This window comes from Nicotiana attenuata, unplaced genomic scaffold (genome assembly GCF_001879085.1).
Source record: "Nicotiana attenuata strain UT unplaced genomic scaffold, NIATTr2, whole genome shotgun sequence".
In the NCBI taxonomy this organism is placed as follows: Eukaryota; Viridiplantae; Streptophyta; class Magnoliopsida; order Solanales; family Solanaceae; genus Nicotiana; species Nicotiana attenuata.
In genome coordinates, this window is record NW_017670511.1 from 110,877 (window position 1) to 130,069 (window position 19,193).

General features: G+C 36.4%; 1 protein-coding gene across 1 annotated transcript; it reads left to right on the forward strand.

The window, feature by feature from the left end:
• Positions 1-3,184: 3,184 nt before the first annotated feature.
• LOC109240404 (dipeptidyl-peptidase 5-like) lies at positions 3,185-15,094 on the forward strand. The gene is made up of 18 exons (XM_019407037.1): positions 3,185-3,570; positions 5,046-5,233; positions 5,590-5,694; positions 5,776-5,847; positions 6,084-6,231; positions 6,790-6,872; positions 9,313-9,368; positions 11,497-11,633; positions 11,844-11,934; positions 12,037-12,102; positions 12,225-12,447; positions 12,560-12,661; positions 12,973-13,058; positions 13,142-13,264; positions 13,572-13,641; positions 13,742-13,833; positions 14,365-14,469; positions 14,554-15,094. Exons 1-18 carry the CDS (start codon positions 3,239-3,241, stop codon positions 14,665-14,667), a joined length of 2,193 nt encoding a protein of 730 aa, XP_019262582.1. The 5' UTR covers positions 3,185-3,238; the 3' UTR covers positions 14,668-15,094.
• The last annotated feature ends 4,099 nt before the right edge of the window (positions 15,095-19,193 follow it).

The following is a 19,193-nucleotide window of genomic DNA, read 5'->3' on the forward strand; positions in this document are numbered from 1 at the left end:
TGAATAGGAAGTTCCATGCACATCTTCGCCTGCAAAAAAGATAGTGTTGATCATGTAATTCTTCACGTGATCTGTCATAGAGAACTCGCCATGCTCGCCCCAAAGCTAAAAAAAGATAAAAAACTATGATGCCCGAACAATCCTCCTGATTTCAATGCTTGATTCAAAAATTTACTGTAAGTGTATCAACTAGCGTAGAGCTTCGAGTTTTATGCATGTTGTAGATCTCATAGTCTTCTTTCGAATGCCGTAAATGGCTCATGATTTAGACACTCTTATCTTGAGATATGAATTTTACGACGAGAGTGAGCAAAGCTGTAAGCTGAACGAGCCAGACGTGTAGATCAACTTAAGAACTTAATTCCAGTCAATCCATAAAGACTTTAGCTCTGAATTTATGATATGATGCGGTCCTCTGAGTCTAGTTTTGGTAGAATTGAACGGCTTGCAATTTGGTGTCTCCTACAATTAGATATGAATTATTTGCCACAGACCCACAAAACCGACAGCTCCAGGCAATTTGTGCAACAGAAAAAAGTACTTGAATAACTGATTCTTGCAAAAAAGAAAAAGAGAATATCAAGAAAGCAAGATGAAGCATAAGACCTTGTTTAAGGAATCTCAACTCTCTGTATGAGTTAGCAATCCGAGGAGCGTTCGGATTCACACCAAAGAAAAGGTGAAAGCTGTGATGAGAAACACCTCAAGTTATAGTTTTTCTAGGCGGTGGAGTTTTCCTTGTCATACAAGAATTTTATTTCTAAGAAATAGTCAATTCCTGATTGACTAGAAGTCTTTTATGGTAAAATATATTCACTAAAAATAAACTGGAATTAGCTACGAATGTCGTCGCTATTCTGTCGCCAAATCGCCCGAACTAGTAGAATTTCTTGATAATCTGTCGCTAAATGAGATTAGCGACGAATTTTTCTATTTAGCTACAGAATCTGGTAATCGCTAAAACCAGATTTTTTAGCAGTGAGTTTGGATAGCCATTAAGTTGAGAAGGAACCAAAAGACATCATGTGTAGGAGTTTGTATGAATCAAGGAAAGTTAGGTTTACCTACGTAATGAGAAATTGAGAACTCTTACCAAATTCTAAAGTTTTGACTTTGTCGTATATGGTATGGATTCTGACTTAGTAATGTGAAGTAAGCCATTTAATTAAGGGAGTAATTTTCATAAATGAAAAAAGGGGAGACCAACTTTTTTGCACTCAAAATGGAACTGTTAAGCTACCCAAGATTGGAGACTCGGAGTAATTCACGTGAGTTGGGTTTAAGTTGCTTGGTCTTTAAATTTGATTATTACAAGATACACTAAAGGGCATATGCAACTCCTTGCAAAAGAAATGGGCGCGTGCAACAAGTTACTTGTGTATGGCATGGAACATGAGTTTAACTCTTCTTCTTCTTTTTTTCGTACGAGGCACACTCAAGAACTTCAAGTATACTACGAATTCATGTAATTCTTCCCAAGTAATTCGTGTTAGCTTGATTAATGTTATTCAAGACTAGTATTTGAATAATGATTCAGACGATCTGTCCGGGAAAGAGGGAGAAGTTCTCCAATCCAGAGAGAAAAAAATAATGTTGTCTTTTACTGGTATACTTCAAGTCTCGCCTCTCAATTCAACAAGCTTACATCCTGACAAGCCTTAAAGTAGGGGATATTTTTAGACAATTAAAATTTTACTAAATTTAAATCCATAAGAATTTTGAATTTTATCATAAATTAAATATATATTAGTCTAAATAAATTCATGAGCTAATATAATTGGGTCAATTATTTAAATCCAATTAAATTGATTTAAATAAAGGTCCAATATACCATTGGGCTAGCCCATTAGCTGTCTTCTATCAAATAGGTCGGTCCATGAGCCTCAAGCCTAATGACCCATTAGGGTTTTCTTGGAGGCTACTCCACCCCACACCTAGAAGGACAATCAAGTAAGCAGAATGAGGAGCCCTGCCTCTCACCTTTCGGTTCATTGCAAGGAAAGATTAAAAAGAAAAAAGGAAGCTTTCGGCGGACACAAGCCCTCGGGACTTGACACCCGGGATCTTTGGCTTATGCCATGTGCTCCAAACTTGAACTCAACTTCCTTTTTTCACCAACATCCGCTTCTCACTCAAGAAACTGGTGAGGGGATTGAATACCCCTATGTTCCAAGTGACTAGCTTGGCTGGTGATGCGTTCACCCACTTGCACGCTTCCTTGCAAGCAGTGAGATAGGCAGACGGGGAGTACGCAGCCGAACAACCGCTGGGGTTTCCAGCAGTGATAGCTGAACTAATCAGATGGGCCGCCCCAAACCTTACGCTGACATTTAAATCGGAAATCAACATCGGGTCCCGGCTATCCGAAAAACGCAAACTGAAGCGGAAGATCACAAAATGCAACATAACAAGGGGGTCGTTAGACCGTAGCTTGCGCGAAGGAAGAAGCTAATCAATCAGAATTGAGACAAGGAGGAGAGGCGAAAGAGAGATTTTCGAGCCTGCAAGCAGCAAGCAATAACGGCTTTTCAGCCGTTGCGCACTAGCTTGTAGTTTAGGGGTATAGTCCCATGAGCATCATGGCATAGGTAAAAGGGAACGAGGAGGCAAGCCCCCCCATCTTGTTCTCTTTTTCTCCTTGAGTCGGATGAATCGAGGGTTCCAAACCCCGCCAGGTCCGTACTAGAAAAGACTCGGTCAAGGTCAAAAGCACCTGCACGAAGGCTAAAGAAGCTTTTAAGAATAGCATCAAGGTCTCCATCCATATATGCAATCGTCTTTCGTGGTCAAATACAAAAGGCGAACTCAAATCATAGGCGGGGGTGGTTTTAAATCTTCAGTTCGTGATAACCCAACACCAAACCCTGGTTCGTGACGACTTTCAAATTGTTTGTGACGTACTACAAATCCGAAATCCGTCAAGTTCAAGATCAAGCTCTCAAGCTCTTGAACCATCGTTCGCGAGGAGAAGAATTAGAGGACTACATCTCTTTAAAATTGAGATATTTTAGATATTGTAACCCCATCCACTGAAATCGAATATAATATTTGTCTCTATATTTCTTGTCTTGATTATTATTTTCCAAGAGCGAAATTTAGTTGTTACAACATGAAAACTGAAAATTGTTTTTTATGTATTCTTTATATTATAAAAACAATCAAATGAGAGATGTTTGTGTATTTGGTCACCGTCTATTTGGGTTGGGCCGTTTGCCAAAGGGAATTCACTAAATACTGGATGGCACTTTCAGCCATCGCCACTGTGACTCGTCACTGTGGTCTCTGCTCACCATCCTCATTTTCTTCTTCTCCTTTGATTCACATTACGCGTACCAGAAAACTAGTCACCAGAAGAGTATCTCTTCCTACCAGAATGTCTTCCTTTAAACCCAACTCACCTCCACCGCAAAACCAACCTTCGACTGAGAACAATCTCACGGCACCCTATGGCTCTTGGAAGTCACCCATCACTGCTGACATCGTCTCTGGCTCCAGCAAACGCCTCGGTGGCTTTGCAGTCGATTCAGTTGGTCATCTTTTCTGGCTAGAATCACGCCCGACAGAGTCCGGGTACATATCGAACTCAATTTGCTTTTGACTGTGGGTTTTAAGTGAACTTTGAGTGTTTAATTATTACAATAACAATAACTCCAAACAAGTTCGTGTCGTGGTCGTTGACCATATTTCTCCATTTAAATTCACCTCAGGCAGAGTTTTTGCTTCTTCTGAGTTCAAAATTTGAATTCGTGTTTATACCCCATAAAAATATTGTGATATTTTGTTGTAATGTTTTGAATTTTTGTTCTTGGGCATTCATAACTTTCATACTGACTCATGTTTAAATCTCAAAAAACCAATAATTAATGTGATATTTTCTTGTGGGCAGTGGCGGATTTAGGAGGGCCGGAAAAATTACACTGTATATATGACAAAATATGTTTTTACCTCTATATATTATATTTCCAATCCCCTTGTGGTATCCCAAAAGCATAGCTTAGTGGTTAAGGGGTTCAAAACCTTTGGGGGTTCACCGGTTCAATTCCACTAGCTATACAATCTCTTTTAACTTTTAAACTTTTTTCTTTTTGAACCCTCTTAGCGGAAATCCTGCCTCCGCCACTGCTTGTGGGTTGTTGAGTTTATGAATTTACATTCTAAGGCATTGATAATTTGAAAGTCAAACTTATGTTTAGTGCCTTCTCGTTTATACTTTCAAAAAAAAAAAAAACCAAGAACCCTAAACTTTCTTGTGTTCTTTTATGTGGTTTGCATGTTTATACCTTATGCATTCTTAGTTTGCATATGAAACTCATGTTTACTGTTTATTGTTTAAACCCCAAAGCCCGTGATGATTTGTGATATTCATAAATTGTATTTTTTGAGGATTTTTATGTAAAGTTTGATTTTTGATTATATGCACTCATAATTGCATATGAAATACCACACTAACAACACCAAGGGGTGGGTTGTGATAGAGGAGATCCCTTCATCCTTCCCCTTTATTGGGTCTATGTGACGCGAATCCGAATTGATTGGACTAGTGGGTTCCAGATATCGGATGGTTAAACCAAAAGAAAATTGCATATGAAAATCATGTTTACTGTCTTTATGTTCAAACCAAATAGATTATGAAACCTTCTCTTGAGTTTTAATGTCAAGTTTGAATTTTTTATTATTATGCATTCTTGATTTGCATATGAAATTCATGTTTATTGTTTTCGCGCTTAAATCCAAAAACACATAGAGCTTGTGATATTTTCTTGAGGGACTTTATGTAGAGTTTGAAACGTTAGTCTTATGCTCTCATAAGTTGCATTTGAAACTCATGTTTACTTTACTGTCATCATATTTAAACCCAAAACCCGTAAAGATTGTGATATTTTCTTGTGTTTATGTAAAGTTCGATATTTTGATTGTTCTCTGATCATAATTTGCATATGAAACTCATGTTTTGTCTTTGTGTCTAAACCCCAAAACCATAAAGTTTGTGACATTTTTCTTGTTGGTTCTGTGTCAATTTTGAGTTTTTCATTGTTATGATTCAGACGAGCGGTTATTGTGAAGGAACCAGGGAAACCAGGGGAAGACCCCGTAGATGTAACGCCTACGGATTTTGCTGTGAGGACGTTGGCTCAGGAGTATGGTGGTGGTGATTTTTATATATCAGGAGACTCTTTAATCTTCTCTAATTACAAGGATCAGAGACTTTACATACAGTCCATTTCGTCCAAAGGTTTTTGCTGTTTTCCTTCGTTTTCTATGTCATCAAATGCAGTTGAATACGATTGTTTCCAATTCTTACCATTTTGTATTATATTTAACATAAGCTTCAATGGAGATACAAGTATGTTTATGTGCATATTTCGTTTACAAATTTCACCTATTATATCTGTCCATTTTAATGGTGATTATTAAATTTAGATTACCCCAAAAAAAGGAAGAAAAAGAAACTCTCACAGGTAGTAAGTTGGTTCGTATTAATTTTGAAAATTTGAAGCTTTTTCATTTTAACATATAGTTCATCATATTCACTATCACTATTCTCTTGGATGTTTCTCTTTAATTTGATCCCTGTTATTTTGGTACTAGATTCTGCTCCATTGCCACTCACTCCAGATTATGGTGGACAAAGTGTATGCTATGCTGATGGAGTGTTTGACTCTCGATTTAACCGTTACGTCACAGTGAGAGAAGGTTGGTTCTCAATATTCCTTATCGTTTTAAACTTTGCTTGATTCTCTAAAGAATTTATCCAAATCTTTGCTCCTTCTGTAGATCAACGTGAAAGTGGTATTAATGCAATTACCACAATTGTATCTGTCAATCTGAGCAATAACAGCGCTCAAGGTGAGAATTTTGTCAGTGTCGTGTCAGCTTATCATGATTCAATTTAAATTTGCCCTTGCTTAGATTGTTTTCTGTGTGAAGGCGAGCTAGAAAAGGCCAAAGAATGTTTATACATTGTGAAGGGATATTTCAATGTTTTCATATGGCCCCCTCCCTCCCCTGGGCCAGATTTGTTGAACTGTACATGTGAGTAGAATAGATAATCTTTAATATATTTCCGCTTGTCTGGAATGCAGAACCAAGGCTATTAGTTGGGGGCAATGACTTCTATGCCTCTCCTCGAATCGACCCCAAAGGGGAACGTATGGCATGGATTGAATGGGGTCACCCAAATATGCCATGGGACAGATCAGAGCTTTGGGTTGGCTATATATCAGACAATGGGTATGCCCCTAATAAATCTCTTGCTCTCTCTCACATACACGCGCATATACACGCACACACACACAAACACAGATATACCTGCACAGCCATAATACACACTTCCACTCTTACCTACAAGGAGACGCATTTACCTTGAGATGACATTCTGTTCATGCCTGTATAATTTATCACCATTTGCCAAGTACAACAAAACAACTATGCCTCAGTCCCAAAAAAGTTGGGGTCAGCGATATGAATCCTTATTCCTTTCATTTAGCTCAACTCATATCATCATCATTATCAAAATAAAATAAAAGTGCAAGTGAAAAAAAAAATAGAATAATAATAATAATAGTGGAAATTTTTTACCAAGTCTAAAACTTGTTCTCAACTAGTAGGTATCACCTTTATGGATTTTTCTCTTCCATTGTGCTTTATTTTTTGCTAAGTCTGTATTAATGCCAAAGAATTGTAGATCTTTCGAGCCAACATCCTTCCATGTGAACCATTTGCCAAACTAACAAAAAATGAGTGCTGGCATATGAGGAACATCACTGCTTTTCTTTGACTTTCCCCTAGGGATGTGCAGAAACACATTTGTGTTGCTGGCGGTGATCCTATTCTTGTGGAGTCTCCAACTGAACCCCGATGGTCTTCTCAAGGTATGCTTGAAGAAATTGCCAGCATATGCATAGTATAATTTTTACGTTATCGTTTTATGTTTCCAGATTAGTCTCGATAGAGAAATATTAGAAATCAGTTCCTGTGCTTGAGTTACTATTATTGGCCTTTGGTAATATAATTGGAATTTGAGTCCTTTATTTCTGAAAATGGGGCTCGGAGGGTCAAGCCTTTTGTTGTGGGAGAGACTGGGGCAAGTCTTGGACATTGAAGCATTGGAGAAGTTGGGGCAAGTCTTGGACACTGAAGCATAACTTATAACAAAGCGATCCATCCAATTTGGGGATGTTCCTGTTTATGTACACTCTGCAATTTGGACTAACTAAAGTTCTTCTTCAACAAACAAAGGACTGACTCTTCATTTTGTACAATTTTGGAAATGTTATTAGCCTTTAACTAATTCTTCATCTCATTTATCCAAGAAAGGTTGTAGAAAAAATGGTGTGTAATGTTGATCGATTTACAGTTAGAGCTAGTATTCTTTAGTATTTCTTATTCGCCTGCAAAAAGCTTCAGCAGTTTGATAATTGAGCCATGTTCTTTTGCTTTAAACAAGTACTCCCTCTCTTTCAAAAAGATTGTATTCGTTTGACTTGACACAAACTTTAATAAGAAGAGAAGACTTTTGAGATATGTGGTCTTAAATAAGCCGTAGCATTTGTGTGGCTGTAAAACTTTTGAAACTTGTGGTCTAAACCTATCACATCACTTGTGTGGCTATAAATCCTTCTTTTTAAGGAAATGTTGAAAGGTGCTAATCTTTTTTAAACAGACTAATAAGGAAATAGTGTCAATCTTTTTGAAACAGAGGGAGTATTTAAATAAGCTTGTATTTTAGCTTGAGAGAACAAAGTAGACGACTCCGCTGAGTTGGAACAATTTCTCTTGTTTTTTTTCTGTAAAATATAGTTCCCAACTTTTCTTTACTCAATTTCTTTCACCTCCTCTATTGCTGCTCTCCGCCACTTCTCACAATGTTGAAAAGCCCTATTTTTCCTAATGCTGAACATTTGTCAAACGCCTTAGCAGTTGCTTGGTATGCGGGATAAGGTGGGATAAGATGGGATAAAGTATGGTACTAAGTTTATACCATGTTTGGTTGATGCTATAAATTTATCCCGGGATAAAGTTATACCGTCAACCAAACATGGTATAAACTTAGTCCCAAACTTAATCCTGGATATCTCATCTTATCCCACCTTATCCCATCAAACTTGGTATTATTTTACCCCACCTCTCAGGTGGGATAAATTAGTCTAGAGATATAATCCAGGACTATAATCCCGGGATAATTTAGTCCGCGTACCAAACAATCCCTTGGTGTTTGCTTACTCGAACTGCTTCATACTTCGGCTGAGCATAAGCCAAAGTATGCCCAGAAACCCTATATTTTGCTCAATTTCACATTGAGGTATCTCGATAATAGAAGAGGGGGCTTTCCCAAAAGCCATACAGCAGTAAATTCTGGAGGCCTAATTAGCCAACCTCTTTTCTGCCCGACTTCACCAGAAATTGTGTAAGGAAATATGAGATTCTATATTTATCTAAAAAAATATGAGATTCTAAATACTTGGTGGTTTCTGTCAACTTTGAGTAATTATAGATAGATATATGAAATATGATATAGATCTTCTATGTTACCTTACCTGATAAAACCAATGATATAGATCATGCAAAAATTGTTTTCTATTGTTTGTTTTGCCTTTTCAATCTTTAGAGAATAAATTGCCAAGTGTCAACATATGCATAATATAAACCTTAAATTATCCTTTTCTGTTTCCAGAATTAGTCTCGGTTGAGAAATATTATAAAGCAGTTCTAATAAAAATCAGTTCTATTAAAAATCAGAGATCTATGCATGATTATCTGATATATGCTTCAACCTTAATTTCTCTATTAGGATTGTTTTTCCTTTTCAACTTTTACTCCACCAACTATTTTGGCTCTCAACTCTCACCAGTCGATATGTTTATGTATGCCTAAATGTCGATAAATATGTTGTTTCTTAACTATTTTTCATCTTTTTAAAATGCTTTTTAATATCTTGTATCGAGTTTACTACTTTATTAACAAAGATTTTAAATTGATTTGGTTTCAGCAGGCCACACCACAGAGATATCATTTTGAAATTTCACTTTCTCAAAGATATGTAGTTTATAACTTATATCAAATGGTAGGAAGATGTTGAAATGTTTGGTGATGCAAATTGTTGCTCCTTTGAAGTGGTTCCTAGTTTAAAATAGATGTACTCTGATAATATTGAGTTCAATATGCCTTAGTATTCAACTGTAAGATTATGATTGCTACGATGTGATTTGGATTGTTTTATATCTTGTTTCATGATTAACTCTAGGCTTACAGTATGCTAAGACTGATTTCTTAACATGTTCCTTGCATTGCTTTGCTATGTCTGGGGTGCAGGAGAACTATTCTTTGTAACCGACAGGAAAAGTGGGTTTTGGAATATCTACAAATGGGTAAGTCCTCATCTCATGTGATGTCATACTGATTAAATCTTTCGCCATCTGTTGTATATTTATTATACTAGTTTTAGGGTACGCGCTTTGTGCGTGTTCCACATGTCAATAACTAAATAACATTTAAAAATCACATAATAAAAATAAAAATAAAATGTATAACTTTCTAAAATATATATGTTGATCCCAAATCTATATCTTTTTTTATATGTCACCGGCTCACTACTACGGTAGACAATTACCGATAATTGACTTGAGTACTTATGATATTTTTTTTTAAAAAAGATTAAACTTATGTGTATACTCACAATGAAAAAACATATTATTATGTGATCACATTTCATTTCAAAATGTTTTTTGTGCGGATGTAGACCTTAAATCAAATTCCATTCAAAATCATTAGTCTAATTTTAGTTAATTTTTTGTTGAATTTAAAGTTCTAAATATTAGGAAAATTCTTCAATACAAATATGTAAAAAAAATTAAATGTAGAGTTATTTTTGAAGAAATAATTTAATTTTAATAGGTATAAAAGTTAATATTTAGATCGACTTTAATTATGTGACAATTAACTGTATATAAATCATTCTACAAACTTTTAGGTTGTTAGATGCGTTAAATATTTATGTTTTTTGTTATATTTAATGTTTTGATAAGTTTTTAGACAGAATTATTTTCTAGAACATCAACAATTATTTTTTTTCTTTGAGAAAATTTATTTCAACAAAAAAAAAAATGCTCGTTGTTTAGGGTTCATGATATATTTGGATTTGTTAGTATCTGGAGGAAGAAACTGCTCATAATTATGAAATTAATTATGTCTATCTAACATGCGGGAATTTTATTTTTTAGAATTAAGATTATTTATGCTATGCCGTGATGTTTTAGAAGACTTCTTAGGGTTTATGGAGGGAAAAGTTTCACACTATAGGATAGTAGGGATTGGAAGTTTGCATAGGAATCTTAGCGAGAACACACTTAAAATAGGTTATCCCTTGTGTCCTAAAAAAATAGTTTTCCTAATAAATATACAAATTTAGTCCTAAATATTAGGAAAATAAATAAATGTCTATTCCTAAGTATTAAGAAAATAATTTAAATGACTTTATTGTCTAGTGTAAACTCTATTTTAGAAGGGTTAAAAAATGAATACGATATTTCACTAAGGGCCGTCGTGCTTTCAATACAGTATAGATATACATCTTCTGTTGCGCCTAGTGTCTCAAGGTGAACTTCTTATATCTATCTTCTGTCTTGTCTAGTGGCTGAACTTGAACTTCTTTTCTGGGGTATGATTTGATCTAGCTGCTTAAACACTTCCTTAATAATGATCTCATCTTCTTTGAGTTCTAAGCCTAATGTTTACTTTTTCTCTTTACTTCCATCTGACCCTGGTGTTTTTGACTTGTTAAAGTTGTGGATACTTGGCAGATGTTGCATTCTCGCATTGAATTCCATGGCATTACAAACTGTAGGGAACCTTCAGCCTGGCCCTTTATTAACCACATTCTTGTTAGAGAAGTTGTGAAGTCGCATTAATAAAACATTGAAATGGTTAAAACTCTGATGTTTTCAGGTTTAAGCTTTTTCATTTAACTAGATTCGGCAGTTTTAAGAATATAAAAGATATGATTTCTAAATTGGCCACCAACTCTACCTTAGTCCTTATCATTTAGCTTTTAACAGAAATTACCTTAATCTCCACATAAATGTGTCACCTTCAATCCCTCCTTTGAACCACCAATTTAGATGGAAAAATGTAAAGCATGTTACTTGTACATGGCTTTTTGCATGATAAAAATGAGAGAGAATTCACTTTACCCTTTCCATGCTAACCTTAATCCCACTTTAGGGACCACATATGCCAAAAGGTTAATCCAAAGTGATGCAATACAGAGTGAAAGTGAAAAAGAAACACAATCTTTGCTTATTTCAATGCCTGCACAGCTTGCCTGTCAATTTTCATGTTATTTTATGGTGCTGGATATTGGCTCTGGAAAAGATTCACCATTTATGTGGAAAAACAATGAAATTATCTGTGACACTTTCTTGTTACTGCCTTTAGCGTCGAGCTTGTGCTTGTACTTGAGACAGTAGACTTGATTGGCCTCTTTTATTTTTTTGACAGGTAGAATCTTCTAACGAGGTGTTACCAGTTTACTCCCTCAATGCTGAGTTTACAAGACCCTTATGGATATTTGGGATGAAGTCTTATGACTTTCTTGATCACCACAGCCAAAATACTTTAATTGCCTGCAGTTACAGGTCAAGCTGATAAGTAGTTTGCTATTTTATATTTTTGTTGTGTATCATGATATTTGAAACTTATAGTGCTTTTATGCTGATTGGTTTGGTGACAAAGGAGTTCTTTATATGGTGACTCGCTTCCCCCTTTCTCCTGACTCAGGGAAAGAGAACTGTTCTGGAGGAAAATTGATGTAGTTCATCTTATCTAGTTAGAAAAAATATGTGCAGGGAGGATGGGAAGTCATATCTCGGAGTTCTGGATGTTACCCAGGGCAAAATATCAGTGCTTGACATTCCTTTCACAGATATAAACAACATTGTAAGAACTTACTAGCATAAGATGTAGCTGCTGCATTTAATATCCTTTTTGGGTTTTTACTCTTGCGCTGGTCTTGATAAATACCCTTATCAACCTAAACAGAGTTCTGGGGTTCATAGCTTGTATGTTGAAGGATCATCTGCTGTTCATCCATCGTCAATAGCTAAGGTTCTGCCCTCCAATCTTCTACTCAAAATTTAGAGACCTTCTGGTTGCTTGAAATTTTAAAAAGGGTATTTAAATGTGTGTTCCAGATCATTCCTTTAGCATTTTTTCTGTTATTTTTGCAGATTACTTTGGATGATCAGAGAACAAAAGTAATTGATTTCAAGATTATGTGGTCGTCATCATCTATTAGTGAGATGTATACGTCGTACTACAGTTGGCCGGAGTTGATGAAGTTCCCAACAGATATCCCGGGTCAAAGTGCATATGCATACTTTTATCCACCAACAAACCCCGACTATCAAGCCAGTCATGGAGAAAAACCTCCATTGCTCATGCGAAGTCATGGTTATTTTTCCCCTCATTAGAACTGCTTATGCTCGATAGCTTATCTTTGTTAAAAAACTGAGATTAGTTGGTTTCTGTATGAGATGTGAATGTATATTTTACGTTGATACAGGAGGTCCTACAGCTGAAGCACGGGGATGTTTAAATCTTAGTGTTCAATATTGGACCAGTCGTGGTTGGGCATATGTGGATGTGAATTATGGTGGAAGCACTGGTACTCTAATGGCCCTTTGACTCCTTCCATCTTTGTCTTGCTATTCTTTCTATACTGTTTCTTGAATAGGGGACTATTTTGAGAGTTTCAACTTTTTGAGGGAACATCGTTTCCTGCTTTTATTGACTGATAATCAGAACTTTATAGATATGTATAAAGGAAACTATACGAAATAAAAGAATTCAGTACTTTATATTGCTAGAAAAAGCAGAGAAAGCGGCCAAAGGGTCAGGATGGAGTAGAACAAAGTGGTAGACTAGTTAGCTCCTATTAAGTCGGTTAATATTCTCTTGTTTTTGGCTCATATGAAGGTTATGGCAGAGAATATCGAGAAAGACTGTTGGGGAAATGGGGAATTGTGGATGTCAACGACTGTTGCAATTGTGCCAAGTTTTTGGTAACATCAGTACTAATTCTCTTATATTCCTTTAATGCTGCTATAGATTTTGTAAGTCATGGTAAATTAGTTTGTTCATTCAGGTTGACAGTGGAAGGGTTGACGGCGAAAGACTTTGTATTACAGGGAGTTCCGCTGGTGGTTATACAACATTAGCTGCACTAGCATTTAAAGATGTTTTCAAGGCTGGAGCTTCCTTGTATGGTGTGAGTGAATCAAAAAGTTTGTTTTCGATAAGTAATATTGTATTTACATATCTTGTGTGCTCTTGCACTTGCAACCTTAAACTGATCATAAAAATATGATACTTTAAGTTAAGGTTGGTGCCTTTATGTGGTATTCTGTTATCTTAGATGATCATCTTTGTGTAGAAAAGCACGTGATTGATTAATTAGACACACGGATCAGGCATCAGTTTGGTTCATATGTCTACTTGTATAACTCAAAGCTCCTCAAGTATCAAATCCTTTTTTTTAGTTTCAGTGCTTTATGCCCTCATCTTTTGTTAATCAGATTGGTGATCTGCAATTGCTGAGAGCAGAAACTCACAAGTTCGAATCTCACTATATTGACAATCTAGTTGGTAATAACCAAATCGATAAATGTTGACAATACATTTGCTTTAAGTCTTTCCCCTGATCTATGTTGATCTATATGTTATGAGCCCTTTTCAATCATTGCAGGGGATGAGAAGGCATATTTTGAGAGGTCGCCAATCAATTTCGTAAATCGATTTTCCTGTCCCATTATTTTATTTCAAGGACTGGAGGACAAGGCAAGCACAGCATGCCCCTTTTAATGTCATAATTATCCTGTCTGTGTCATTTTTTATTGAAGACTTGTCTACATAAATCTTTTCCTCCAATTTTCTGTTACCCAAAAAGATTTGACAATCCTCTTTTAGTCTTGGGCGAAGTCGCTCTCTCATATTTACGCTTTCTTTGGATATACTTCTGTATTTTATGCATGGAGTTGGTCTAGTAAACATGTCAGAAAGAGTACGTGCTTAAAGCTTTTATTCATGTTCATTGAGACTAAGTAGCATGTATCCGGAAAATTTGTTTTGATGCAATAGCATTCACTTTAAATGGAGCTTGCACCGAACTCTGGTGCATGGTTTTTTTGCCTTGTCCATCATAAGTGTTGGATATTTGGCTAGTATAGTTGCATCTTTAAAACAGCTAAACAGTATGGCCTCTTATTTAAACAACATGATGATGACGGGAAGGAGAGTAATCAAGCAATCACCTCTGTTTGTAATGACTGTTGCTTGTTGGTAGAATTAAGTTTTTAGCTCCTGTTGCAGGTCGTTTCCCCTGATCAAGCACGCAAAATCTACCAGGCATTGAAGGAGAAAGGGTTGCCTGTTGCACTTGTTGAATATGAAGGAGAACAGCATGGTTTCCGTAGGGTATGCATCATTTTCCAGACTTGGGGATAAAATTTTGTCTGTCCGCCTTGTAGGAATTTAGCTGATTTCTTTCGTCATATGCAGGCTGAAAATATTAAATTCACCCTTGAACAACAAATGGTGTTCTTTGCGCGTTTAGTGGGACATTTTGAAGTGGCAGATGAAATTACTCCTGTCAAAATTGATAATTTTGATTGAGGTATATGACTCCTGAATGATCTGTACCATAGAGTTGTTCAATACAATTGCCATAACTAAGGAAAAAGTTGATGACGGAGAGAGAGAAGCAGCCGTTTGATTTAATTTGCTGGATCAGTAGATAGGTTATACTTTAGGAAAACATTTTTGTCTAATAACATCATCAAGATTTGCTGATCAAAGAAACTAGAACATCGTCAAGCGCACAGAACACTTGGAGTTTGCTCTTGACAGATTGCTTAATGTGGCAGTAAGCCTTGAGGGAGAGGAATTGTGATCCCCCCCTATGGGTTTGGGTGTGGATTGCTGGATGTATTTTCTCTTATCTGAGTGCTCTCTTTAGCTTTGGTACCATGTGAAATGAGAAATCTTATTGAATTGGTTAGAAGTCTAATCCCAGAAGCCTCCTATAAAAAATTGTACACAACATAAGATGTGGATAAGTTTCTTAATGATCGGGTTCTTGTGAAATTCTTAACGAAAGATTTGATAACAACTAGTCTGAGACTTTTAAAAAGTAACTCACGTTTCTACATTTTTAGTCGACTGGATAATATGGAAGACGGATGGATCGTAAGTGGAACAATAAGGGATGAGAAGCCAGTTCATATGTTGTAGTATTAAGGCAAGGAAAAAGAGGTTTCTGAATTTATTGTTCAGCTTTGGTCTAAAAGGTAATTCTATTTCATTTTTTTCTTTGACTATGATTCTGAAAGCGTGAATAAAAGTTGAATGCGTACATTTGCAATTTGATGGTTCAAATGATTGTCTCTGCCTGAAGAGCTGGAAGGAAAGAAACAGTAGTTGTTCAGCAAAGAAATTAATTTTCCTTTTTATATCTTGTAAGTCAGAAAAGGTCTGTGTTTCTCTCGTAGAATTCCAGCCTGAAGGTAATTCTGAGTCAGCTTTTTCTACAAAGAATTTGGACGTACAGTCGGGAACCATTTCACGCTGGAGCGAGTACACAATTTGCTGACAACTAGGATAATACTGTGGCAGTTTGGACCTTTTCCTTGGGAGATTTATGTTTGATGAAGAACCATCGAATTTTGAATTGATCCTGGTCCTGGATGATAATTCCTACTTCTTACTTCTCAAGGAAAAATTGAAGTTTGCGTATATCTTTTACTTCTTCCTCTCTGGCGATTCCGTATCTATATGTACTAACCTTTTTGCACACTTCATCTTACACATTATTGTTATTGATACTTATTGTCGTTTTCCGCGGAGACTTAAGAGTAAGTTCTATAGAGTGTTTGTTCTGCGGAGACTTAAGAGTAAGTTCTATAGAGTGTTTGTTCAACCGACTATGCTGTATGGGCTGAATGTTGGTCAGTCAAGAACTCCCACGTGCAGAAGATGAAAGTAGCAGATATGAAGATGTTGAGATGGATGTATGGGTGTATCAAGAGATAAGATTAAGATATATCGGAAAGAGTTGTGTGGAAGATATAAGTCACAGTTTAGTTTTTGGTTTCGGAGAGGGACCCCTTTGGCATATCTGTGGCATTGCCACGCTATTTAGACAACACATATAGCATACTTCAGAATTACTATTAGAGATGATGTCTTGAATATTCAAAGACTACTTAAGATTGAATACTTAAAACAACTCAAGGGCCTATAGGCTTGGATTTAAAAAGAGTTGGGCTTGGTTTGACTTGAAGGCTTGGCTCGGTCTGCCTCCGGCAAAGCTTGGTTCAATTCGATGTTGCTGTCAAAATTGCACGGTATAGCCAGTTTTCGGACTGGTCATTTAAAAATAGCCAGTGTTTACCAAGTCAATAAAAAATAGCCACTATTTTGCTGCAACAGAGACCGGTCCAGCATAACATACTGGAGTTCGGTGCACCTGTGTATGAACTCTAGCATATTATGCTCCACCGGTATACTTTGCTGGCTTCAGTATAATATACTGGAGACTGGAGCACCGGTGCTCCAAACTCCAGTATATTATGCTGGGCCGGTATACTTGCTGGAACTCCAGTATATTATGCTGGAGTTCTAGTGGACTTATGCTGGAACTCCATCATACTATGCTGGAGTTCCAGCATACTTATCTTGGAACTCCAGTATAATATGCTGGAGTTCAAGTATACTTATTATGCTGGAACTCCAGCATAATATACTGGCGTATTTTTCCGGGTTTTGAACAGTGTTTTCGCTCAGATTTATCTTTACATGAAAAGTGGCTAAATTTCAATTACTTTTGAAATTGGGCTATTTTTGAACGACCAGTTGTAAATCTGGCTATTTTTGAATTTCACCTGATTTTGCTCGGTTGGATCGTAGAGTCTTGTAGTACAAAGTAAATTAGTAATTAGTTAACTTAAATATTAATATATTAGTTTAATAATTGGAAACTTGTTTGGTAATAGCAACTCTTATAAAATGTAATTTTGTTATTCTTTACGCTGGACAACAAATTTTAGTCGGATGATAACTTGAGGTATTTTCTGATGAGATGAAATGTAATTAAAAGAAAATTAAATTCAATAGGTCGAATTATTATCGAAATTTGATTAAGCCCAAATTTTTTATTTATCACTGATTTAATTTTTGGTTTAGAATTTTTACTTTATGTCATATACTCTATTTAATAGCTAGTATTCGAATGTAATGTATAAATTAAAGTTTGTTTCAAAGTAATTCCATTACATTTGAATTCAATTATCAATCTAAAGTACTGCTTCGTATAATTTATTGATAATAGGTGAATTTGACTATAATCACACCTTAAATAATCACCTTCTTGTGTAGTTTTAATGCTAAAAGTGATAACAAAATGCTCTTATTAGTGCTTTTCATGATTTGCAGGTGATATATGTATAAGGAAGGCTAAGGAGCAGTTTTGGAGTCAAAATTGGAGAAAAGAGGCCAAATGTGTAAATTCCCAATGAAGCTACACCCTGCCAGCCCTTAGGATTCAGAAAAATGGTTTGGCCGCGGTTCTACCGCGACAGAACCGCGGTGGAAGGCAGCTTCAGAACTTTAGAGATTCAGAGAGGGTGATTGGCCGCGGTTCTACCGCGACCACGGCAGAACCGCGGCAGGCGCAGAAAAGTTCAGGGGTCAAAGTGTCAAATACAGGATTTTTAGACCTAAACCCTATTTAAAACATTAGACTTCGCCCAAGAGAATCATTATTGATTTTGAGGGTTTCTTAGCAAGGAAAACCATTGTGAGAGAATACTCCAAACATCTTTCTTCTTTACTTTTGATTTTTATGATGAATTCTATCTTAGTTTATTTTTCCATAGCCATGAGTAGCTAAATTCCTTGTCTAAGATTTTGATGGAACCTATTGGGTGATGAACTTCTTGTTTATGTGAATACAAATTGCTAGTTTAATCTCTATTTGTTCAACTTCGTGTTTGTTGTAGTTAATTGACAGGATCCTCAATTAGTTGTGCCTATTTAGTATGCATAACTTGGAAAAGAGTGCATATTTAGGGTATTGTTGAACAACACAACTCCTATATTATTAGAGGAATCTATAATTGCGGGTTTAAAGGCGGGATTAGGGATAACGAAGCCTTGGGTGTAATCTAAAGTGAATCGTGCTAAATAAAGTAAGCTAGTGTATCTCAGGAGAGTGCAATAGTAAATTACTGTGATTACTCGGGAGAGATTTACGGTAAGATTAGCGTTCATGATTGATAGAGATGTGTTGGTAAATTTGTATGAGCATAAACAGAAGGGATTCCATCAATAGGGGAAATCATTGCCTTAGGTTTTTATCATAATTGTTTACAACCTTATTAGTTTAGTTTACAGCCATTTAGTTACTTGCAAACGTAGTTGTTAAAGAACATTCAACTGAGATTTGAATATTTGGGAAAATGGTTCTGAAGAATTAGTGGGTCTGAAGATAGTGGTTGATAGGTTAACTCTCTGTGGATTCGACCCTGGGCGTAATACTCGAGTTATATTTGCAACGTCCGCAGAGTCCTTTTTATAAGGCATAGTTGGGCGTGATCAAATTTTGGCGCCGTTGCCGGGGAGTTAACGGAATTATCAATTGCCATTGACAGAAATACAAAGATTCTTATTGTAGTCATTTTTCTCTCTACCAAAAATTTTCATTGAAAATTTGACGGTTGTTGATCTGGGTGCACGGGCGTATGCCTATAAATTCTACGAGGACTGGAACTACTTGAAGGACTCTCAGACCCCGAGAAAATATTCCGGGCATTGAATCGTGCTAACAAAAGACTTCAACAACCCCAACAAACACACAAATTCGAAATTGACATGGGCGACATAAACGACCCCAACAGAAACGTCAGGAATGAGCAATTGGCACCTCCCGTGCCTGAGGGTGCACTATATGACTGGGCACAACCCACAGCTGACAATCTGGCCACTGCCATTGTTGTGCCCGCAATACAAGCTGAATCGTTCCAGATCACAAATAACATGCTACACTTGTTGCAGAACAAGGGACTCTTTTCTGGGACACAAACAGAAGATCCTCAGCAGCACTTGAAGAACTTCCTGTCTATATGCAAAACTCAAAGGCAACC